Genomic DNA, 25817 nt, shown 5'->3' with positions numbered 1-25817 from the left:
GGGGGCAGGGGGGAATGAACTGCTGCAGAGTGTCAATCAGAATGTATTTAAAATTCTGGGAGGGTCTGGCCCAGACACTGTCAACCACAACCTCTCTCGACTATATTTGTAACTTTTAAAAAATATTTATTTATTTATTTATTTTAGTTGTGCTGGGTCTTCGTTGCAGCAGGCGGGCTCCTTAGTTGCGGCTCACCCGTTCCTTAGTTGTAGCATGCGGACTTCTTAGTTGCAGGATCTAGTTCCCTGACCAGGGATCGAACCCGGACCCCCTGCATTGGGAGCGCAGAGTCTTAACCACTGCGCCACCAGGGAAGTGCCAAGAATAAAGTTTTAAGAATACATTTCATCTCACCTAAAAATGTGAGATTTGGGGTTTTTACAGTTATCAGGTGAAAAGTGTCAGGGAGAAAAGTTCACTGAAAACGTTATCCTAAATCCAAAACAAATTGTGTCGTTTAAGCTTTCAACCTGAATCACTAACTATAGGCCACTGTTTCTGTAACTGGGACTTTATGATAACGTTCCCTATCGATAAAGACTCCTGTATCAGTATAAGACTACTTAAGGTAGTCTTATCACCTACCTCTTAAGTTTGGTGGAAATATTAAGGAAGGAGCGATTACTCACTTTTGTCAGTGCCTAGAAATTAGCACCAAATGGTGACTTTATTTTTTAAAGTTCTGAACTGGCTTTCCAGCCTTTTCTACGAGTTACCAGCAACAGGTATGAATTACGTACATACAGAATCACTGAACATTTAAAGAGAAGAGTGATGTGGTCAGATGTATGCTTCTCAATAACAGGACAGTTCAGCACAGGAACTGGCAAACCATAACACATGGGCCAAATCTGGCCTGTTGCCTGTTTCTGTAAAGTTTCATTGGAATGCAGCCCCGTCCACTCCCTTATGTGTTGTCTTTGGCTGTTTCACACTATAATGGCAGAGATGCATAGTTATGACAGACCATAGAGCCTGCAAAACCCAAAATATTGGGTTAGCCCAAAAAGTTCGTTTGGGTTTTTCCATAACATCTTATGGAAAGACCCACATGAACTTTTTGGTCAACCCAGTATCAGCTAGCTGGCCCTTTACAGAGAAAGCTTACCAACTCCTGGATTAGAATAGCATAAAACTGATTAAGAAAACCACAAGCCACACTATCATGTAGGCTCACTGGCCAACTATTATATTAGGCCAAGAAACACCTGCACGAGGGCAGAAAAGTAGAAGAAACCCACGTAATCATCTAGGAACGTTGTAACACTTGTTCCTAGACTAAGTAAGCCAAGTTCACCCTAAGTGAGCTGCTGGGCATATTAATAAGTACAGCATCAAACAAAGTGCTTTGCTTTTTATTATCCTTGTGAGAGAAAACATTTTAACATCAAGTGGGTGCGTGACTTGTGCAGAATTTGCCAGAAACCGGAGGGTGAAAAACCAGTGCTCAATTCTACATTTTGATCTACATTTTGATTTGAACGTCAAGTGTAATTAACGTTTGACGTCCTTCATTAATGAGATGTCTTAGAGATATCAGACGGCCCCCTTTGGGGACACGCGAGAGAGTTATCTTCCTTCAGGAAAGGAAGTGACAACATAAGGACCTGGCTGTTCTGGCATTATTGCATTCAATCGTCAACTGTGGACTGCTTTCTTTCACATCCTTCAACAGCTTCTGGATTTCCACGGTAGGTTTGTCTATCTTCAACCTGAGTGTCCTTAGGGGGCCATTCTTCTGTTTTAAAGCCTCCAGGAGCACCATTACTCCACTCTGCCCCAAGATGTTCTGGCCCAGGTCCAGAGTTTCTAGGCTCTGGTTGCTAGTAAGAGCAGAGGCGAGATCCTGGCAACTGAAAGGGGTGATGGAGCAGCCCCACAGCCTGTTGGGAAAGTACAGAAACCCACTCATTTAAGCGAGCTCTTATGGACAATCTACCGTGTTGCCAGGCGTACTCTTACTTGCTGAGGACCTAGCAGCAAAGAAATGAAAATTATTTTCTTCACGGAGCTTATTTTAGTGACATCAGGACACGTTGTATTGAAGACGGGATATGACAGTGTCAGAACAAAATAAACAGGATTAGGATTAATAGGACAGAGAAGGATTAAGTAGATTTGCGATGGTCAGTGAATGCCACATTGCAAGGATGATAGGAGGGGGAAAACGTGAACCATTTTGAGTGAATGGTTTTGAGTGAACCATTATGATATTCGGGGGAAGGAAGCCAGTGTAGCTGAAATGCCAAGCTAGCAGGAAAGTAGAAAGAGTGGCTCATAACTATTTATAGGATCCCGGAGAATCTTGTAGGCTATTATAAAACTTCAGATTTTATCCACAGTGATAAGAAGAGCTTTTGAGTCTTTTGAAAGACAAGTGCTATGGCCTGGCTTGCAAGTTGAAAGACACCTCGGGGGTGATGGGTTGAGAACCAACGCTGGGAAATCAAGAACTGAAACGTGCAGACTACATTCAGAGATAATGCAATAAATCCAGATGACATACTGAGTGAAGTCAGTCAGACAGACAGAGACAGATATCTTTATATGATATCGCTTACATGTGGACTCTAAAGAAATGGTACAAATGAACCTATTTACAAAACAGAAATGGAGTCACAGATGTAGAAAATAAACTTGTGGTTACCAGAGGGGAAAGGTGTCGGGGAGGGATAAATTGGGAGATTGGGACTGACACATACACCCCACTATATATAAAACAGATAATTAATAAGAAACTACTGAATAGCACAGGGAACTCTATTCAATACTCTGTAATGGGGGCTTCCCTGGTGGCGCAGTGGTTGAGAATCTGCCTGCTAATGCAGGGGACACGGGTTCGAGCCCTGGTCTGGGAAGATCCCACATGCCACGGAGCAACTAGGCCCGTGAGCCACAACTACTGAGCCTGCGCGTCTGGAGCCTGTGCTCCGCAACAAGAGGGGCCGCAATAGCGAGAGGCCCGCGCACCGCGATGAAGAGTGGCCCCCGCTTGCCACAACTAGAGAAAGCCCTCGCACAGAAATGAAGACCCAACACAGCAAAAATAAATAAATAAACTCCTACCCCCAACATCATCTTTAAAAAAAAAAAAAAACTCTGTAATGACCTATATGGGAAGAGAATATAAAAACGAGTGGGTATATGTATATGTGTAACTGACTCACTTTGCTGTACACCTGAAACTAACACAACATTGTAAATCAACTCTAGTCCAATAAAAAATTTAAAAATCCCTACGACAGCTGGTAACCCAGATGAGGCATTAGTGGTACAGGTGGTGGGGTGGTAGACGGTCATCTCGTAGGTATCTGGAAAGAGGCACCTCAGGAGAGTCTGAATGTGAGGTGTGAAATGATGAAAGGCACAAAAGAGCAGGAGCCTGAGAGTCGGGGAACAGAATAGGATTGTATTCTCTTAGACGCTACAGCTAGTTGAGTTATTTAAGCTAGTGATGCATTATGTTACCATGGCCTCCATTCCTTATCTCCTTTTCCCAGAGCTCCTTCTAGACTAAAAGATGTCTTCACCGGTGGAGGACAGAGGGAGACACTCTTTGGGGTAGATACAGCTCATGCCAGCTTATATATACCCTCGTTAGCCAACTCAAGCCAGAAGGACCCCTCAGCCACATGCCCTTGACCGCTGCACCACCTGCACATCTAACTATATGCAGAGTCTCCAACCATCCTTGTGCTGCCCCAGGCACTATGGTAGCCACTGGAGATACAGAAAATAGATTCAATTTCTCTCTAAATAAAATTAACAAGTAAACGGATGAAAAAACATGGTATATCCATACAATGGGATATTACGTAGCCATAGAAGGAATGACATGCTTACACCTGCTACAATGTGGATAAAACCTTGAAAATATTACGCTCGCTGAAAGAAGCCCGACACAAAAAGCCACATATGAAATATACAGAATACGTTAATCTTTGGAACAGAAAACACCTTTGTGGTTGCCAGGAGTGGAAGGGAATGGAGAGTGACTGCTTCGTGGGAACAGAGTTCGCCACTGGGGATGATGAGAAAGTTCTAGAACTGGACAGTGGCAGTGGTTACACAAGTACAGTCAGCGCCACTGAGCTGTTTACTGAGTGTACAGTGGTTCATTTACGCCGTGTGGATTTCCCCCTCCATAAAAATAAGTGTTTAAAAATGTATAGTTCTGGTGACTGGGCAGGACAATACTAGAGTCAATTTATTATTTGTTATAGAGAACAGATCAGGCTGCAATAGGACAGTCAGAAGACCTCTGAACTATCAAAACTAGTTTGTGCTCCCCCAAAATAACTAAGGTGAGGAGTATTGGCAGACAGCCCTGCAAACTCCAGGGTCTGTATGCTCTAGTCAAAAAAAAAAAAGAAAAAGAAAAACCCACGAAATACAAATGAACTTATTTACAAAACAGAAATAAACTCAGACATAGAAAACAAATTTATGGTCACCAAAGGGGAAAGGTGGGGGGAGGGATAAATTACGAGTTGGGGATTAAAATATACATGGTACTATATATAATATAGATAACACACAAGGATCTACTGTATAGCACAGGGAAGTATACTCAGCATCTTATAAAAACCTACAATGGAAAAGAATCCAAAAAAGAATATATATATAAAACTGAATCACTTTGCTGTACACCCGAAACACAAGATTGTAAATCAACTATATTCAATAAAAAATTTTTTAAAACACTAAGGACAAAGACCTTGCAGTGAGAGAAAGAACTGGGTGGGTTCTGGGAACTGAGGGGCTAGTTGAGTGATGTACACACCAAGGTGGGGAGAAAAGCACGAGATGAAGTTCGACAGACAGTAAGGGGGTCCCTCATAGACAATGGTCTGAGACTTGGTAGCAAATGGATTCACATGCTTGTTATATAAAAACGTGTACAATGAGGGCTTCCCTGGTGGCGCAGTGGTTGAGAGTCCGCAGGGGACGCGGGTTCGTGCCCCGGTCCGGGAAGATCCCACATGCCACGGAGCGGCTGGGCCCGTGAGCCATGGCCGCTGAGCCTGCGCGTCTGGAGCCTGTGCTCCGCAACGGGCAAGGCCACAACCGTGAGAGGCCCGCGCACCGCAAAAAAAAAAAAAAAAAAAAAAAATGTGTACAATGAGGCTGATGCGTTTACAAAGTAATTCACCCAATGCATTAATTGTGCTGTTATCAGGATGGGTCATAGAGAAGACTTGCCCATTCTGTAAGGGAAGAGTTAAATGTCCTAAGTCACAGCTAATTAATATCAGATGGGATCTGAACCAGCTTCTGATGTCAAAGCCCCTGTTCAATGCCTTCGCTATGGTGCTGGGCTCGTGTTCACTGATCCAGAGAGATGAGTTCCCATCTGTGGATACCTTGGATTTTCCTCTCCAACTTCTACTTCAGAGGAGCTCAGACTTGACTGAGTATTAGAACCAACCAGAATATCCTTAAAAATTCTGCTACCTGGGCTCCACTTCCTCCAAGATTGAGTTCATCTGGGGGAAGCATGACCATCAAGAATTTTAAGTTCCCCAGGTACAGCCAAGACGCCAGGATAGTAAACAAAACCACCATATATCCTAGCGGGCTCTCTGCTCAAGGCTCAGGAAGTCTTTACATTTATATAACCCAGATTCTCTTCCCAGTAGGCTTCTGGTTGCAAAGCAGGTTGCGTCAATGAGATACGTTTGACAGACTTGGAAGAGAGAAGTGATTCAAAGCTCGCCATCCTGTTGGGGCCATTGCCTATCCTGAGGGTGGTATCCATCTACGGTTCCCCGGGTATTGAACTGGGGTAGGCCCACTGTGTCCTGATCACTGGACCCCACCAGATGCAGTGTGATCCTGAGGTCTACTTCACTGGAGGCTCTTCCCGCTTAAAACCACTCCCTCTGGCCCTCTGATCAACTTTGTAAACACCCAGTTACCTGTATTCAATTTCTCTCCTAAAACTGGACAAAGTGAGACTATCGCAGTTTGTATTCCAAAATCTCCGAAAGATTAAATATTTCCAAAACATCTTTAAAATGAAGAAAGCAACTTACCCTAGACATTTCAGGTTACAGTTTGGTTTCTTCAAAGCTTCACAGAGAAAGCACAATCCAGTGGCTATGGGGTTGAAACCCAGGTCCAAGTCTGTTAGGCTGGAGTCTCCTTGGAGAAGCTTTGAGATGTATTTGCAGCCATGTCTGTTTATGTTGCAATGACACAACCTACAATTACAGTCATATGAAGAGAAGTCTATTATCCCTCTGTGACACACATCCTGTGAAATGGCTGTTACTTCCAGCATCACTTATATGCTACCTTGAGCCATATGCTTTCAGGTAGGCTACATAAAAACATAAAACACATGGAATGATGATTACATTATGTCTACCCTGCCTAGATGGTAGAGTGTTAAACTGGCCTCTGTCTGCCACCTTTTATTACGGGGAAACAGACACGCATCTCCTAAGATACAGGTTTTCCTAGCATGATAGCATATCACATAGGTGAAGGGCTCTGGATTCAGACAGACCTGAGACTGGATCTGAGGCCTCACTTATTTTCTGCACGGTTAGGTCATTGGGATTCCATTCTCCCTGTCTTATGTTTTATTTCAAGTCCTGTATTTAATTGTCCCAGCATAACTGTGGTACATCAAATGCACGACATTCATGATACGAGTGGCTATGTCTCTAATTTAAATACCGCAGACTCCTCCAAGCTTAGACTCCTACAACGCCTCCTGACCATAGAGAAGGGATGTTCCCATGGTACAGTTAGGCAGGTGGACCTGCAATCATCCCTAAAAAGCCTTGTGCCCCACGTACGGCATAACAGCGACAGAGGCTGTAGAGCCTGAAGTGACATGACAAACAGCAGGTGGATGATAACTGGACCAAAAGATGCCATGCTTTGTATGATGTGACACCTGAAAACCATACTTGAATCTAGGGCGCTTGGGGAGAGAAGTTAAAACAAAATCTAAAATTAAGTTTTGACAGCCTACAAACTGGAGGTTTGGTCAAACATTGCCTTTATGTACTTAAGGTAATGATCATTGATACCTCAGTTTATAGAGGGGGCTTCATACCCACTACACAGATGTGACCATAGGCAAACTAAGTGGCTAAACTTTGGTTTTCTAATTAGCTAATTGGCAAAATTGAAACAAAGGTAACTATTGCTTGTGGTTGTAAGGACTAAAAGGTCTCAAAATTTAGTAGAGTACCTGATACACAATAAGTGCTTATAAGCATCAGATGTTTGTTGTTGTTGAGATGCCTAAATCAACTCTGTAAAACAGAGCAGTCTATGTAGTGACATCATATGGAAAATTTTATATTCTTCTAATGAATACTGTCGAAGCAGAAATATGACCTTCTCCTTTTCTCTCTCTGCCACTATAAATTGAATACCTGGCTTCCTCTCCGGTCTTGAACCCTACTATATAACTCAATCCACTCCCATCTGCTGGAAGATGTCATGTGAATTTTCAGAATATACACAGAACATCGGACCTGAGAACCAGCTGCTTATCTCAAATTCTCAGAATAGGAAGAGGCTGGAAGGTCAACCTTACTCTTAAAAGACATGCAAACATTAACATCTGTTTCTAACTGTTCTTTCCCTAATTTCCACCAGAATCTTGCTGGTTTCATTCAAGTGGAATTATTAAGTACTCTTGTTTCTGTCCTACTTGAATCCAGGTGTGTGAATGTACATACAATATACACACATGCACACACACATACACACACACACACAAGCCAGCCGGGACTTACACCAAGGTCTGTAGTTGACATTCAGGGTAACTCAAGCCCTCACACAGAATTTTCACCCCGCCAACGCCAAGGTTGTTTTTGGCCAAGCACAGGTGGGTCAGCCTCTGGTTGACAATCAAAGCAGAAGACAGCTCCTCGCAACAGGCTTCTGTAAGGTGACAGTTTTCCAACCTGCAAAAGCACCACGTAAGTGGTAAGACATTTCCAAAGTCCAAACTTCCCAGCTGACAGCCCTTAATGCAAGTCCCCACCCTCTCTATCCTGTGCTAGTGATCAAAGCCTGAAGGACCAGAAATGAGACAAGGACAAGCAAAAATGCATGCCTCATCTACCTGGGACCAAAATGGGCACCAGGGGTCTCCATCTGTAAGAGGTCCCATAGGGTTTGCCCTGTAAGTCTGGTCTTCCCACTGCTCTTCTCTGTGTGGCCCCAGACCTAAAATGAAGATGTTTCATGGGAAGAGAGGAGAGACTTACGACAATTTCTGCAGGAAACACATTGGGTGTCTCAGAGTCGAACACAGCAACTTGACACCCTCATCCGGAAACTCACTGGCTGTGAGATCCAGGCATTTCAGGGACTGGTTGATTTTGAGGGCCGAGGAGAAATCAGCCCACCGCTGAGGGGTGTCAGAACAAGAACCCAACCTGCGGGATAAATGGGGGAAAGTCATTCTTCTGGGAGGACAAAGAGACCCTGTCAGCTAATTATGCTTGGAGACTGTATCCTTGATTCTCGTGTCATTCTACTCCAACATGCGTCAAACCCTGGCCTGAACTATTAGAGAACTGATCTCCTTTGCTTCTTCAAGTATCTCTGTGGCCATTTGATCATCATCCAGCCTCATCTCTAAGAGGAAAATAAAAATCAGTAAAACAATTCTGTGTGAAGTTTCACCAACATGGCCTATTTCTCAAACCCCACTTTTTATATCACTTTCCCTGACCTGAGCCTATCCCAATCCCACTTAAATTTAAATGTGATTCTATTGAAAAAAAAATTTGATGCCTGGGGACTTCCCTGATGGTCCACTGGTTAAGACTTTGCCTTCCAATGCAGATGGTGCGGGTTCGATCCCTGGTCGGGGAGCTAAGATCCCACATGCCTCGGGGCCAAAAAACCAAAACATAAAACAGAAGCAATATTGTAACAAATTCAATAAAGACTTTTAAAATGGTCCACATCAAAAAAAAATCTTTTTTAAAAAAATTGATGCCTGAAACTCAAAAAGTTCCATTTCATAAGTTATTAGGGAATATGTTAATTAAAACAAGGAGATACAATTTGACACTTAGGCAGCCATGTCCCAAGTTTGAGTTTGGGTTGCAAGAACAAGAATAACTGCAAACTCCTTCTGTTGACGGAAATACGAATGTGGTACAGCTATTTTAGAGAACGTTGAGGCAATCCATTATACTGGGTTGGAAACTCAGCTGCTCTTGTAGACACAAATCAGAGTACAGGACTCCAGGACAAGCTTGTTTGAATAATGGCTCTGCCCCTAATGTTCAAAATATTCACCAGTTAAACTTTTTAATATTCTTTTTTCCCTCCATCTGTTCTTTGGGGAGAGAGGATACTGTGCGCCATGCAAATAAAGGATATAATCAATCCATATACTCTACCTATTAGAATGTACGTCATAAGCAAAACTGGAGTTCTTAAGATCAGTACCTTTCTTCCCTCAAAGCTTAACCCGTAACAAGGACACTATAAGTTTACGTAATTTCAATACAAGGTAGAATGTAAAGTGCCTCAAATCAATGAGCAAAAACCAGGAGATTCTGCACCACCATTTGTCACTCTGGAGCTTCGGTATATCCACTGAGAAACGTCATTTATCACAGCTTCAGAGTAAACATCTACTTTTATACTATGTCAACTAGTAAACATCTTTGCCACGAATTATGAAGTATAATTTCCTCAAGAATTTCAAAACGCATGTTTTCTATAAATTTGAGATTTTATAAAACACACCAACACTAAATTTAAGTCTGTAATCTGATTTTTTTATATCATGCTTCAAACGTGTACTTTCAATTGTTATTTCACTACCCACATTTCTCAAGACTCCTTTGCGTCAACTCTAATTGTTTGAATAAAAATCTAAAGAAACAAACAAACAAAAACACACTTCAGAGTAACAGATGCTTTTTCTAATTTAATGAAAGACAGCACCATCAGGAATCATCCGTAATGGTAAGAGCTGACAGTTGTGCCTGGTGCCTATGCAAAGCAGTCCACATCCCATGTTTCATTCAATCCTCAAAACCCCATATCATGGATGAGGGGACAGCTCAACATCATACAGGTCATAAAGGTCAAAGCAAGGTTCCCAAATCCAAAAACCTGTGTCACTAGCCAGTACCTCACGTTGCTACTCAACTAAGTAGAGGGGGGTGCAATGGTACCCTCACGATGGGTGATGATAATCAGAGCACTCGTTACGAGATCTCATTGAGGAGAAGGGAATCTGTCAAACCAGTGAGCTACCAGGAACCAGAACACTCGATGTTTCTACAGCATCACTGAGTGACCAATTAAGGCTGACGGCTACTCGGAATCACAACAGGTAGGTAACATGCAACCTGAGATGCCATGTCCCTAAGCTAGAAGATGACACAAAATTCTGAGTGTTTCCTTGCATTCAGGACTCATTATTCAATGCAGAAGGCTAGCTGGCTGGGGAAAGACTACAGGCTGACATGCCATCCATATTCTATGTGAGAATATGTTCCCCTGTTTAACGTGGTACCCAATCAGAGTGGCCACCCTCTCTTGTTTACAGAGCTCACAGCATCCTTTCCATGCTGAGAACAGCAATGACAGGAGACCTACTTCAGATACTGCAGGTTACATCTTGGATGTTTCAGGATCTCACACAACAGCAGCAACAGCATCTCATCACCGTGGACACTGCCTTCCAGAACCAGATGTGTCAGAGTCTTCTTCCCAATGAAAGCCAGACAGAAGTCCCGATAAGCGTCGGGAGGGGAGACGTTCTTAATCCTAGGGAAAATAAAAAGAAGGGATTCAGTCCATCCTGAGTGCTGTAGATGGTTGGTGCCGAGAACACACAGTGGGATGAGAAGTCACAAGTCAAGACAGGGGTGGCGAGCTGGTCTGGTAAGCTGAACCGAAGGACGAGTCAACCGAGCGATAGCTGGATAGAGGAGGACAGACTACCAACAGATGTAGTATATGGTGATGGGAAGGAAGATGGAATTGGATGGCAAAGGGCTTGATACACCCTTGTCTTTGCTCACGCCGATCTTCAGAGAAAATATCCCCATCCTTATTTTTTGTATTGGGGTGACACATTTTGCTCCCCTACAAAATGTCTCTTTGACGTGAATATTATTTCACGGTGAAAACAATCAAGGCTGAAAATGCTCAGGAAGAGACTTTGACCTTTCCCCTAACTTCCTGAATAATTTAGATAGAGGGACTGTTACAGGAATAGAGCTATCACCAGAGATCTCTGCAAAGAATATGGGCTAGGTGTGGTAGGGTGAACTCTTAGAGATCAGAGCGCACCCTGTGTCCCATTGTCTCTGCAAGTCCCATCAAACATTTGTTTAGCAAACATTTGCTTTTCCATCCCCATGTGAATTGCCTTCCTCTCCTCTGAAGTCTCAAACAACTACCCCCAACATCCTCTATCATCTTTAGCTGAAGGTAGTATTTAATGTGAAGATTTCAGCCATTGGGGTAGTTACTCAATTTTTCTGGGTCTCTCCCATGTACACATGCTATTAAATGTTTGATTTTCTCCTGTTAATCTGTCTCATGTCAAATTCACTTTTACACCAGCCAGAACCTAGAAGTATAGAGAAAATTTTCTTCCTCTCAGACAACATTTTATCCTTTATTTCTTTCAACATTCAGTTCACATACAACTTTCCCTCCTCCTCAATGCCTGACTTTTTCCAGTAAGAATAAATCACTTCCTACTTTATCCCCATGTAGTCATTTGCATTTCCACAAAGCAGTTTTCATTTAGGCTACAGTAAGTTGTGGTTTATAAGTCAGCAAATAAATTACAGACTCCTTAAAAGTAAGCACCATTAAGAGCTGTTGGGCTTCCCTGGTAGTGCAGTGGTTGAGAGTCCGCCTGCCAATGCAGGGGACACGGGCTCGTGCCGCGGTCTGGGAAGATCCCACATGCCGCGGAGCCGCTGGGCCCATGAGCCACGGCCGCCGAGCCTGCGCGTCTGGAGTCTGTGCTCCGCAACGGGAGAGGCCACAACAGTGAGAGGCCCGCGTACCGCAAAAAAAAAAAAAAAAAAAAAAAAAAAGAGTTGTTTGGTGTTCACTTCAGTAGTACCTATACTAAAATTGGAATGATACAGAGAAGATTAGCATAACCCCAGTGCAAGGATGACAAGCAAATTTGTGAAGCATTCCATATTTTTCATAAAAACCAAACAGAGAACACAAGTATAATACAAAAGAAAATCAAACCACAAAAGGAAAGACAAAAAGAAAAAGGAAGGGACAAAGAAGAAATACAAAATCAATGGGAAAACAAGGTTTAAAATGGCAATAAATACAAATCTATTAATAATTACCTTAAGTGTCAAGGGACTAAATGTTCCGATCAAAAACAGAGAGTGGGGGCTTCCCTGATGGCTCAGTGGTTAAGAATTCGCCTGCCAATACAGGGGACACGGGTTCAAGCCCTGGTCTGGGAGCATCCCACATGCCGTGGAGCAACTAAGCTCATGCGCCACAACTACTAAGCCTGTGCTCTAGAGCCCGTGAGCCACAACTACTGAGCCCACATGCCACAATTACTGAAGCCCACACTCTGCAACAAGAGAAACCACCGCAATGAGAAGCCCGCACGCAGCAACAAAGACCCAGCGCAGCCAAAAATAAATTAATTTTTTTAAAAAAGATAATTATCCTTTAAAAAAAAAAACACAGAGTGGCAGATTGGATGAAAACAAGAGCCTACAATACACTGCCTATGAGGGACCCACTTAAGGGCAAAGGACATACATAGATTCAAAGTGAGGGGATGGAAAAAGATATTTCATGCAAACAGAAATGACAAGAAAGCAAGGGTAGCAGTACTCAGACAAAACAGACTTTAAAACAAAGGCTATAAAGAAAGATAAAGGACACTATATAATGATAATAGGATCATTGCAAGAAAAAGCTATTATACTCATCAACATATATGTACCCAATATAGGAGTGCCCAAATACATACAACGAACAGTAACAGACATAAAGGGAGAAATTGACGGGAATACAGTAACAGTAGGAGACTTTAACACCACAGTGACATCAATGGACAGATTTTCTAGACAGAGAATCAATATAGCAACAGAGATCCTAAATGATACAACAGAAGAGTTAGACTTAATTGATATTTTCAGGACATTACATCCCCCTCCCCCAAAAAACAGAATACACATTCTTTTCAAGTACACATGGAACAGTCTCTAGGATTGACCACATACTAGGGCACAAAAGAAACCAACACATTAAAGAGTATAGAAATTATTTCAAGCATCTTTTCTGACCACAAAGGCATGAAAGTAGAAATCAACAACAGAAAAAGAAACAAGAAAAAACAATTACATGGAGAATAAACAAGTTGCTACTAAAAAAACCAATTGGTCAATGATGAAATCAAAGAAGAAATTTTAAAATACCTGAGAAAAATGACAATGAAAACAACCCTGCAAGGGCTTCCCTGGTGGCGCAGTGGTTGAGAGTCTGCCTGCTGGTGCAGGGGACACGGGTTCGTGCCCCAGTCCAGGAAGATCCCACATGCCGCGGAGCGGCTGGGCCCGTGAGCCATGGCCGCTGCGCCTGCGCGTCCGGAGCCTGTGCTCCGCAACGGGAGAGGCCACAACAGTGAGAGGCCCGCGTACCGCAAAAAAAAAAAAAAAAACCTGCAAAATCTATGGCACGCAGCAAAAGCAGTTCTTAGAGGGAAGTTCATAGTGATACAGGCCTTCAAGAAACAAGCTAAATCTAAAATAAACAACCTAACCCACCACCTAAAAGAATTAGAAAAAAAGAACAAAACCTAACCTAAAATCAGCAGAAGGAAGGAAATAAAGATCAGAGAGGAAATAAATAAAATAGAGATTAAAAAATAGAAAAAAATCAATAAAACCAAGAGTTGGTTCTCTGAAGGAGTAAACAACATTGACAAACCTCTGGCCAGGCTTACCAAGAAGAAAAGAGAAGACCCAAATAAACAAAAGAAATGAAAGATGAGAAATCACAACTGATACTGCAGAAATACAAAAAAAGTAAGAGAATGCTAGGAACAATTATATGCCAACAAATTTGATAACCTAGAAGAAACAGACAAGTTTCTAGAAACATACAGCCCACCAAAACTGAATCAAAAAGAAATAGATAATTTGAACAAACTGATCACTAGAAGTGAAATAGAATCCGTAATTTTTAAAACTCCCTACAAACACAAGTCCATGACCAGATGGCTCCACAGGTGAATTCTACCGAACAAACGAAGAACTTACACCGATCCTTCTCAAACTCTTCCAAAAGAATGAAGAGGAAGGAACACTCCCAAAGACATTCTATGAAGCCACAATCACCCTGATACCAAAACCAGACACAGACACCACCAAAAAAAAAGAAAATTACACGCCAATATCTTTGATGAATATGGATGCAAACATTCTCAAAATATTAGCAAACCAAATCCAACAACACATAAAAAAGGTCATACACCACAACCAAGTTAAATTCATCCCAGGGTCACAAGGATCATTCAACATATGCAAAATCAATGTGATACACCACATCAACAAAAGAAAAGACAAAACACACATAATCGTCTCAATAGATGCAGAAAAAGCATTTGATAGAATTCAACACCCATTCATGATAAAAACTTACAAAAGTGGGTATAGAGGGAACATCTCAACATAATAAAAGCTATTTATAACAAACCCACAGTCAATATAATACTCAATGGTGAAAAGCTGAAACCCTTTCCACTAAAATCTGAAACAAGAATAGGATGCCCACTCTCACTTCTATTCAACACAGTATTGGGAGTCCTAGCCACAGAAATCAGACAAGAAAAAGAAATAAAAGTAATCCAAATTGGAAGGGAAGAGGTAAAATTGTCACTACATGAGGATGACATACTATATATAAAAAAAACCCTAAAGACTCCACACAAAAACTACTAGAACTGATCAACAAATTCAGCAAGGTAGCATGATACAAGATTAACATACAGAAATCGGTTGCATTTTTTTACACTAACAATGAAATGTAAACAAATGTAAACAAACAATTCCTTTTTAAATCACATTTAAAAAGTAAAATACTTAGAAATAAACCTCACCAAGGAGGTGAAAGACATATATGCTAAGATCTACAAAACATTAATAAAGGAAACTGAAGACGATTCAAAGAAATGGAAAGATACCCCATGCTCTTGGATTTGAAGAATTAATATAGCTAAATTGGCCATACTACCCAAAGCAATCTACAGATTCAATGCGATCACTATCAAATTATCCATGACACTTTTCACAGAATTAGAACAAATAATCCTAAAATTTATGCAGAACCACAAAAGACCCAGAATTTCCAGAGCAATCCTGAGGAAAAAGAAAAATCAGGAGGCATAACCATCCCAGACTTCAGACAATACTACAAAGCTACAGTAATCAAAATAGCATGGTATGGGCACAAAAAAACAGACATATACACAAAGAAAGAAAACTACAGGCCAATATCACTGATGAACATAGACGCAAAAATCCTCAACAAAATACTAGCAAACAGAATCCAACAGCACATTAAAAGGATCATACACCATGATCAAGTGGGGTTTATTCCAGGAATGCAAGGATTCTTCAATATACGCAAATCAATCAACATGATACACCATATTAACAAATTGAAGGAGAAAAACCATATGATCACTCAATAGATGCAGAGAAAGCTTTCAACAAAATTCAACACCCATTTATGATCAAAACCCTGCAGAAAGTAGGCATAGAGGGAACTTTCCTCAACATAATAAAGGCCATGTATGACAAACCCACAACCAACATCGTCCTCAATGGTGAAAAACTGAAACCATTTCCACTAAGATCAGGAACAACACAAGGTTGCCCACTCTCACCACTCTTATTCAACATAGTTTTGGAAGTTCTAGCCACAGCAATCAGAGAAGAAAAAGAAATAAAAGGAATCCAAATCGGAAAAGAAGAAGTAAAGCTGTCACTGTTTGCAGATGACATGATACTATACATAGAGAATCCTAAAGATGCTACCAGAAAACTACTAGAGCCAATCAGTGAATTTGGTAAAGCAGCAGGATACAAAATTAATGCACAGAAATCTCTGGCATTCTTACACACTAATGATGAAAAATGTGAAAGTGAAATTAAGGAAACACTCCCATTTACCACTGCAACAAAAAGAATAAAATATCTAGGAATAAACCTACCTAAGGAGACAAAAGACCTGCATGCAGAAAATTATAAGACACTGATGAAAGAAATTAAAGATGATACAAATAGATGGAGAGATATACCATGTTCTTGGATTGGAAGAATCAACATTGTGAAAATGGCTCTACTACCCAAAGCAATCTACAGATTCAATGCAATCCCTATCAAACTGCCACTGGCATTTTTTACAGAACTAGAACAAAATATTTCACAATTTGTATGGAAACGCAAAAGACCCCGAATAGCCAAAGCAATCTTGAGAACGAAAAATGGAGCTGGAGAATCAGGCTCCCTGACTTCAGACTACACTACAAAGCTACAGTAATCAAGACAGTATGGTACCGGCACAAAAACAGAAATATAGATCAATGGAACAGGACAGAAAGCCCAGAGATAAACCCATGCACATATGGTCACCTTATCTTTGATAAAGGAGGCAAGAATATACAGTGGAGAAAAGACATCCTCTTCAGTAAGTTGTGCTGGGAAAACTGGATAGGTACATGTAAAAATATGAAATTAGAACACTCCCTAACACCATACACAAAAATAAAATCAAAATGGATTTTTAAAAAAATGGATTAAAGTCCTAAATGTAAGGCCAGACACTATAAAACTCTTAGAGGAAAACACAGACAGAACACTCTGTGACATAAATCACAGCAAGATCCTTTTTGACCCACCACCTAGAGAAATGGAAATAAAAGCAAAAATAAACAAATGGGACCTAATGAAACTTAAAAGCTTTTGCACAGCAAAGAAAACCATAAACAAGACCAAGACAACCCTCAGAATGGGAGAAAATATTTGCAAATAAAGCAACTGACAAAGGATTAATCTCAAAAATTTACAAGCAGCTCATGCAGCTCAATAACAAAAGAACAAACAACCCAATCCAAAAATGGGCAGAAGACCTAAATAGATAGGAACAAACAGACATAAAGGATAGATAGGGAGGGAGGGAGATGCAAGAGGGAAGAGATATGGGAACATATGTATATGTATAACTGATTCACTTTGTTGTAAAGCAGAAACTAACACACCATTGTAAAGCGGTTATACTCCAATAAAGATGTTAAAAAAAAACCCAGACATATAGATCATTGGAACAGAACAGAAAGCCCAGAAATAAACCCATATAACTACAGTCAATCTTCAACAAAGGAGGCAAGAATATACAATGGGAAAAAGTCTCTTCAGCAAATGGTGTTGGAAAAATTCGACAGCTGCATGCAAACCAATGAAGTTAGAACACACCCACACACCATACACAAAAAAACTCAAAATGGTTTAAAGACATGAACATAAGACATGACACCATAAAACTCCTAGAAGAGAACACAGGCAAAACATACTGACATAAATCATACCAACATTTTCTTTGGTCAGTCTCCCAAGGCAATAAAAATAAAAGCAAAAATAAGCAAATGAGACCTAATCAAACTTACAAGCTTTTGCACAGCAAAGGAAACTGTAAACAAAATGAAAAGACAACCTACAGAATGGGAGAAAATACTTGCAAACAATGCGACCAACAAGGGCTTAATTTCCAAAGTACACAACTCATACAACTCAATAAACAACAACAACAAAAACAACCCAATTGAAAAATGGACAGAAAACCTAAATAGACATTTGTGCAAAGAAGACATACAGGGCTTCCCTGGTGGCCCAGTGGTTGAGAGTCCGCCTGCCAATGCAGGGGACACGGGTTCATGCCCTGGCCCGGGAAGATCTCACATGCTGCGGAGCGGCTGGGCCCGTGAGCCATGGCCGCTGAGCCTGCGTGTCCGGAGCCTGTGCTCCACAACGGGAGAGGCCACAACAATAAGAGGCCCACGTACCGCAAAAAAAAAAAAAAGACATACAGATGGCCAATACGCACATGAAAAGATGCTCATCATCGCTAATTATTAGAGAAATGCAAATCAAAGCTATAATGAGGTACCACTTCACACCGGTCAGAAGGGCCTTCATTAAAAAGTCTACAAATAACAAATGCTGGAGGAGGTGTGGAGAAAAGGGAACCCTCCTACACTGTTGGTGGGAATGTAAATTGGTGCAGTCACTATGGAAAACAGTATGGAAGGTCCTTAAAAAACTAAAAATAGAGTTACCACAGGATGCAGCAATCCCATTCCGGGGCATACATCCAGACAAAACTATAGTTCAAAAAGATACATGCGCCCCTATGTTCATAACAGCACTATTTACAATAGCAAAGACAGGGAAACAACCTAAATGTCCATCGACAGATGAATGGGTAAAGAACTTGCGGTATATATACAATGGAAAACTACTCAGCCATAAAAAAGAATGAAATAATGCCATTTGCAGCCACATAGATGGACCTAGAGATTATTACGCTAAGTGAAGTAAGCCAAGCAGAGAAAGACCAATACCGTATGATGCTACTTATATGTGCAATCTAAAATATGACACAGACGAACATATTTACGAAACAGAAACAGACTTAGAGACATAGAGAACAGACTGGTGGCTGCCAAAGAGGAGGGGTGGTGGGAGAGGGAAGAACTGGGAGTTTGGGATTAGCAGATGCAAACTATTTATATATAGGATAAACAACAAGGTCCTACTGTATAGCAGAGGAAACCATATTCAATATCCTGTAATAAACCATAATGGAAAAGAATATGAAAAAGAATATATATGTACAACTGAATCACTTTGTTGGACACAAGAAATTAACACAATGTTGTAAATCAACTGTACAATAAAATTTTTTTTAAAAAGCGTTGTTTGTTTTTTATTTTCCTGTCATCTAGCGTGACTGTAGGATTTTAACTGGGATTTGAATAAATCTTAAGTGGAACATAATTTTCTCTAATCAAACTCTGGGCTTCAAAGAAACATTTCAGTGTCTAAAAAAGATTTTCCCAGCACCTAACTGTGCCACCTTCTTGAGAATAAGACTCTGTCAACCTCATGTTATACAATAATGAAGCTAGCTCATAAGTTTTCCTGTGTAGACAGTAGGAAATAACTGGGGAAAGGACTTTTGTCAGGGCCTCTTTTTAAAGCATGCTTAATCCACCCTAATTTGGGGGGGGGGAAATCAACATCTGGATTACTGCCTCTTCCTCTACAATCTCACTTCAGATCTTCGTTTTTGTTTTTAGAGCTTCTTAACCTGTTTTTTTAATATAAATTTATTTATTTATTATTTATTTATTTATGGCTGTGTTGGGTCTTCATTGCTGCGCACAGGCTCTCTCTAGTTGCGGCGAGCGGGGCTACTCTTCATTGAGGTGTGCGGGCTTCTCACTGCGGTGGCTTCTCTTGCTGCAGAGCGTGGGCTCTAGGCCCGCGGGCTCAGTAGTTGTGGCGCACGGGCTTAGTTGCTCTGTGGCATGTGGGATCTTCCTGGACCAGGGATCGAACCCATGTTGCCTGCGTTGGCAGGAAGATTCTTAACCACTGTGGCACCAGGAAAGTCCTCTTAATCTGTTTTTATCTAGTACCTCCAAACCTGGCAATTCACCCACACACACACACTATGAAATACTTTTCTCCATAAACAAGCATTTGGTCTTATAACCCTCAACGCTTCACTTTTAGATAATGAACATTCCCTGTGGCTCATTCAGAAGAAGTTCAAAATTAAATTTCAGCACAGAGAGAGCCAGAATAAGGGAGATGCTACTGTTCAAAGCTCCTGCCTAAAGGGTCCTAAACTCTTAGTGGAAAAAATTAAATGTACCTCCTAGTTTTTACCCTCTCATGCACACCTTATAAAACCAGAACAATGTAAACTTTTCAAAGTCATACAGAAGAAATTGCCACCTTTGCTGCCACCAACCTGTGTTAGATGTTTGTGGCCTTGTACACACAAGTACTATGGCATTCTGAGATGAACCAGATACACGTCACCTGACATCAGCAGGTACAGTCAGCTGACGTTCGGCATAGCAATTTGTCCAAGGAAATAACACAACCTTTCCAGTGGCTTAATTAAGCCTTCTAAGGTATGTTGGTTTGGGGGAAGTTTCAATGTATCTGTGTAATTTTAAACATAACTTACAAAGTTTATCCCCTGAATATGTGCTGTGTTTTCCTTTTTTTTTTTTTTCCTTTGGGGACTGGGGGACTAGACAGCTACATGTAAAAGAATGAAACCAGACCATTTCCTCACACCATATACAAAAATAAACTCAAAATGGATTAAAGATTTAAACTTAAGATCTGAAACCATAAAACTCCAAGAAGAAAACACGCAGTACTCTTTGACGTTGCTCTTAGAAATATTTTTTTGCATCTGTATATTCAGACAAGGAAACCAAAACAGAAAACAAATGGAACTACAAACTGAAAAGCTTTTGCAAAGTGAAGGAAACCAACAAAACAAAAAGGCAATCTACTGAATAGGAGAAGATATATGCAAAACAATATATCCAGTAAGGGGTTAATATCCCAAATAGAACTCATACAGATTAATAACAAAAAATAAACAATCCAATTAAAAATGGGTGGAGGAGGCTTCCCTGGTGGCGCAGTGGTTGAGAGTCCGCCTGCCGATGCAGGGCACGTGGGTTCGTGCCCCGGTCTGGGAAGATCCCACATGCCGCGGAGCGGCTGGGCCCGTGAGCCATGGCCGCTGAGCCTGCGCGTCAGGCTCCGCAACCGGAGAGGCCACAACAGTGAGAGGCCTGCGTACCGCAAAAAAAAATATAAAAATAAAAATAAATTAAAAATAAAAATGGGTGGAGGATCTAAACAGGCATTGTTCGGAAGGAAACATACAGATAGCCAACAGAAAATCACATAAAAATAATGCTCAGCGTCACTAACTGGGGAAATGCCCATCAAAACCACAATGAGATATCACTTCACCTGACAGAATGGCTATCATCAAAAAGAACATGTGTTGGTTTAAAAGGATGTGCTAATAATCACCTGCCCAGGTGACCCACGTCTTAAGTTGCTTCTGCCACAACCTACTCGACTCAGACTAATTTCTCGATCCCATCCCACACATTAGTCATAAGTGCACCATTGCTTCATCAACACATTCTCACTCACATATTTGAAACTTTCCTCTCTGGAATATTTCCCCAATTCCCACCCAGTTCTCCTAACATGCATGTGGCTATATTTTCTATAGGCTGAGTTTTGAATACGCCCCACAGCAGATGTATGATAGAGGGTTAGTATCCAAATTCCCGGCCAAATTTCATAAAAATGACTCCACATAATATGATTCTCCAACTAGACACATTTACGGATAGCAACCATTTCATTTCTTTGCACTCTGAGCACCTGGCTGGTCAGAGCCTGGCTGGGCATTCCAATACTGCTCCCACATTTAAAACACCTGGGGATCACCACTGCAAGATCAGCTGCTACTTACACGACTTTCTGGAGATGACAGGTGACATGGGTTATCTGCTCACAAAGAATCCTCACTGAGGACTGACTCAGAAAGCTTTCCCTCACATCCAGGAAGTTCAGGTTCTTGTTTGAACTGAACACAGAGCAGAGATCTGCCCAGAGGTGAAGAGAATGATGGTCGTGCTGTGACCTAGGAGAAAGGCATCGACAAGACCACCTATGAAAAGCACGTACAGGAAAAGCAACAAGAACGGGTAGGCTGCACAGCCAAGAAAAGCATCGGCAAAATAAACACGAACCTACTAAATGGGAGAAAATGTCTGCATACTGTATGTCTGATAGGGGTTAGTAGCTCAAATATATAAAGAATTCATACAACTCAACTCAACAGAAAAGAAAAACGATTGTAACACGTGGGCCGAGGATCTGAATAGACATTTGTCCAAAGATGACATACGAATGGACAACAGGGACATGAAAAATATTCAACATCACTAATCACCACGGAAACAGAAATCAAAACCACAGTGAGATACCACCTCACACCTGTAAGAATGACTATCATCGGAAAGACAAGGAATGGACTTCCCTGGTGGCGCAGTGGTTAAGAATCCGCCTGCCAGTGCAAGGGACACGGGTTCAAGCCCTGGTCCGGGAAGATCCCACGTGCCAGGGAGAAACTAAGCCCGTACGCCACAACAAGAGAAGCCACCGCAATGAGAAGCCCGCGCACTGCGACGGAGAGTAGCCCCCACTCGCCACAACTAGAGAAAGCCCGTGCGCAGCAACAAAGACCCAACACAGCCAAAAAATAAATAAGTAAATTTATTTTTTAAAAAAGTGGTGAGCTGATCAAAAGGTACAAACACCCAGTTATAAGATAACTAAATCCTGGGATGTAACGTACAGCATGGTGGCTGTGTATTAAAACAAATGTTTTGAAAGAATTGGCAGGGAGGGAAGTTATATGAAATGTCTAGAGTGTCCTGAGCCCATTTGCCACACGGAAACTATAATACTACAGTATTGTACTCCAGTATTATAGTATACCACGCTATAGTATTATAGTATGTATAATATATAGTAGGATACTATAAAACTATAATACTAAAACAAAGGAAGGTTCCAAAGCTCCCATTCCTAATCTGAACGTCATGTTTCCCAACTTTAATGGTGAGTTGGCAGAAAGAAATTTCAGCCAGGCATCCCAGAGGATTCTGACCCTAAGCCATAGGGAGTAGTAGGGACTCTGTCCTCTTCCTAAAAGAGTGTGGGCTGAGGCTGAAGATGGGAGAACCAGTAACATTAAAAAATATATGTATTTTTAATGGGTTCTTACCTCTCAACCTGAGCATCTGATTTCAACGTGGTATCATTCTCCAGGAATATCCTCTTTCCTACCTGCAGTGAAATTTTCTGCAAGTTTTGACAATGTTTAAGGCAGAAAGAAGACTGCATCATTTCCGATGTACTTGTCAAGTGGATAGAGATCTCCGTGACGGCGGCCACTGCATCCTCCACCAGCTCCTCCTCCTGAGATTCATAAAGACAATACAAAACCTCCTTCGCGTCCATGGTTGAGAAGGGTTTCTTCCCCTGGGGCATTGATCTGCATTTCAGTAACTGCTGCTTGACCTCCACGGATACCAGACAGCCAAAAGTCGTCTCCAGCTCCATGGCCCTTTCTTTGTTGGAGAGGCCAAACACGAAGTAGCCCACCTGGGTCAGGCTGGGGTTCTTCAGTCTTCCTTCCTTGGACAGCAGCTTCTGCACATCCCCAATGTGGCACCTGTGGCCACCCACGTCCTCCTTCTCCGTCTCCAAGACATAGAACATGGCGGCCAGGAACTGCTGGACGCTGAGGTGGATGAAAGAGTAGCAGGCCTCACAGTCTTTGCTCTTCCGGAGAATATTCTTGTCCAGGAAAGGACGGAGGGCAGACTCCTTCACCCCAAGTCTCCTGAGGTCTTCTCCATCAAACACAGATGTCTGTGTCCATACGCCCTCAGCGGCCAAGAGGCACACAGACTTCAACGGAGCTTGGAGACAGTCCCTGGGGCAGCTGCCGCGAGCTGCTGTGAACTGGCTGCAGAGAAAACGCAGGAACAGGGACGTGGTGGTCCGGCAGGTCGAGGCAGGGTCCTCCCCCATCTCCATCTGCCGTTTCAGACACGTGCAGACAATCCAGCACACAGCAGGCGCGGAGCCCATGTGGAACAGAGCTGCGTTCTCCTTCATCAACTCGAACGCTCGCAGGGCTTGCGTCTCCTCTTCAAAGTGTTTCAGGAAATACGCCTTCCTGTCCAGCTCCAAGAACCCCTCGATTTCTATGAAGAGTGGCTGTTCAACCAAGAGCCGGAGCCCCCTCAGGGCCCCCGGTCGAGTGGTGATCACTAAAGTGGACCTGGGTAACATCTTTCTCTTCAGCAAACTCCCCAGGAGGACGGGCACTGGCTTCTGCTTCTTCCAGTCGCCGCATATGTCATGGATGAGCGCCCCCGAGGGGACTCTCAGCTCATCAAAGCCATCAACGACGAACAGGATTTTCCGTGCTTGGGTGAGGATCCCTGGAATGGCATCCTGCAAATCCGGCCCGTTCACAGATATCAGCTCTGCAAAAGTGCACGCCCCCTTGTGGTTGAGGTCCTTGCAGCTGAGATAGAAGGCGGAATTGGATGTCTCTGCCTGGTCGTCCTGTGTCCAGTCCAGCATGAGCTGTTTGGCCACTGTGGTTTTCCCGACACCGGCAGGACCATGCAGCACCACTGTAAGTGGCATCGACTGTATGGACGTCTGGGGCTTCAAGTATGATATCAACTTTGGGCTTCTCTGGGTAATGTTGTGGAAACCACCATCATCTCCTGGCCAACGTGTATTCTTCCAGACAGAAAATTTCTCCATCGTGTTTCTCTCTCTCCTCTTCACCTATATTGATCTGTAATGGGAGAGAATTGAGGTACCAGTGATTACACTTAGCTGGAAAATTCATACGGTAAAGGACCAGCGTCAGGGAGGAAGCAATGTTCCTCTACCCTTCTGGGTTCTTCCGGCTGATCTAAGAATTAAATTGACATGAGATGGATTACAAGAGAAAAAAACAAAATTTTAATAATATATACATGACCCAGGAACACTGAATTACTCACCAAAATGGCTGAATCCCTCACCTTAAATACCATCTCGGCTAAACAAAAGAAGGAAGATGTTGACAGTAATGGTTTGGGATTTCAAAGGGGAGGAAGGAAATACACTTGGAAATGGAAAAGCAAATATTCGGTAGACAAAGGTTTGCTGGGCCAGCAGGAACCATGGGACCCAGAGTGCACTCTGGTCTCCAGATCCCGCTGAGTTTCCCCACCACCCTTAGCCCACGTTTTTTGCAGACATCTCTGGTGACAGCTCTGTTCCGGGAACAGGGTCTCTATCTAAAGTCTTAAGGTGGTTAAGAGGAAGTCAAAGTTTCTTCCTGAGTAGTTTGGGCCTCGATCGTTTCAGCTTGAAATAATCTGCAGGCCAAAGAGACATTTTGGGGTGGTAAGTTTTGCTCCCCTACACCAGAAATGAGGAAGCAAGAAGAGGAAAATTACCACGCACACGACCGAACACCAAAGCTACGACTATAAGACAGTAGTTCCCTGGCGGTCCAGTGGCTAAGACTCCAATGCAGGGGGTGTGGGTTCGATCCCTGATAGGGGAACTCAAATCCTGCACGCTGCATGGCCAAAGGAAAAAAAGGGGGGGGGGCAGTAGTTCTCCGCCTGCGTTTTCTAACCCCCAAGTCTCCTTTTGCCTCTTCCAATGATACCTAGCAGGGCCCTGTGGGGCTCCCGGGCACCAAGCCTTTCCGTGTCCCCCCATTTCTTGATTACAGGAAATAGCCTTCATTCAGCCTCCATGACCTTCCCTGGGTTCCAAGAAGCAGGTTCAAGCAGTTGTTAATTAGGGGGAAGGAGGGGATGTGAGACCAGGGAGAAAGAGTCAAGAGAAACATTTGTGCAGCCTGGGGGCAAGGTCCTGGTTCCCCATCAAGGAATACATGCAACAATATCTCTGAGCTGTTTTGCAGATACTGAAACCCCTCCAGGTGGGAGAAGTTAACAGTTAATGATGATATGCTGCCCAAAAGCACATACACCCCAGACCAGTTGTAACTTGAAGGTTGATGACGCTGACTTCCACTTACCTCACTACCAACCAGTCAGAAGAAATGTCCATGAGCTGATCACGGCCTCTTTGAA

At 42.4% G+C, this 25817-nt stretch overlaps 1 protein-coding gene across 1 annotated transcript; it reads right to left on the bottom strand.

The window, feature by feature from the left end:
- Window positions 1-908: 908 nt before the first annotated feature.
- Window positions 909-24357, bottom strand: NLRP7 (NLR family pyrin domain containing 7; the record flags this gene model as incomplete). Its single annotated transcript, XM_082676753.1, has 8 exons — window positions 909-935; window positions 1770-1884; window positions 6037-6204; window positions 7762-7932; window positions 8239-8409; window positions 10601-10771; window positions 21599-21769; window positions 22919-24357. The coding sequence occupies 8 exons, from the start codon at window positions 24355-24357 to the stop codon at window positions 909-911; spliced, it is 2433 nt and encodes an 810-aa protein (XP_082532879.1).
- Window positions 24358-25817: the final 1460 nt, after the last annotated feature.

This window comes from Grampus griseus, assembly GCF_964374135.1.
Source record: "Grampus griseus genome assembly, chromosome: 19".
Lineage (NCBI taxonomy): Eukaryota > Metazoa > Chordata > Mammalia > Artiodactyla > Delphinidae > Grampus > Grampus griseus.
This window is presented reverse-complemented; position numbering and strand designations above follow the sequence as displayed.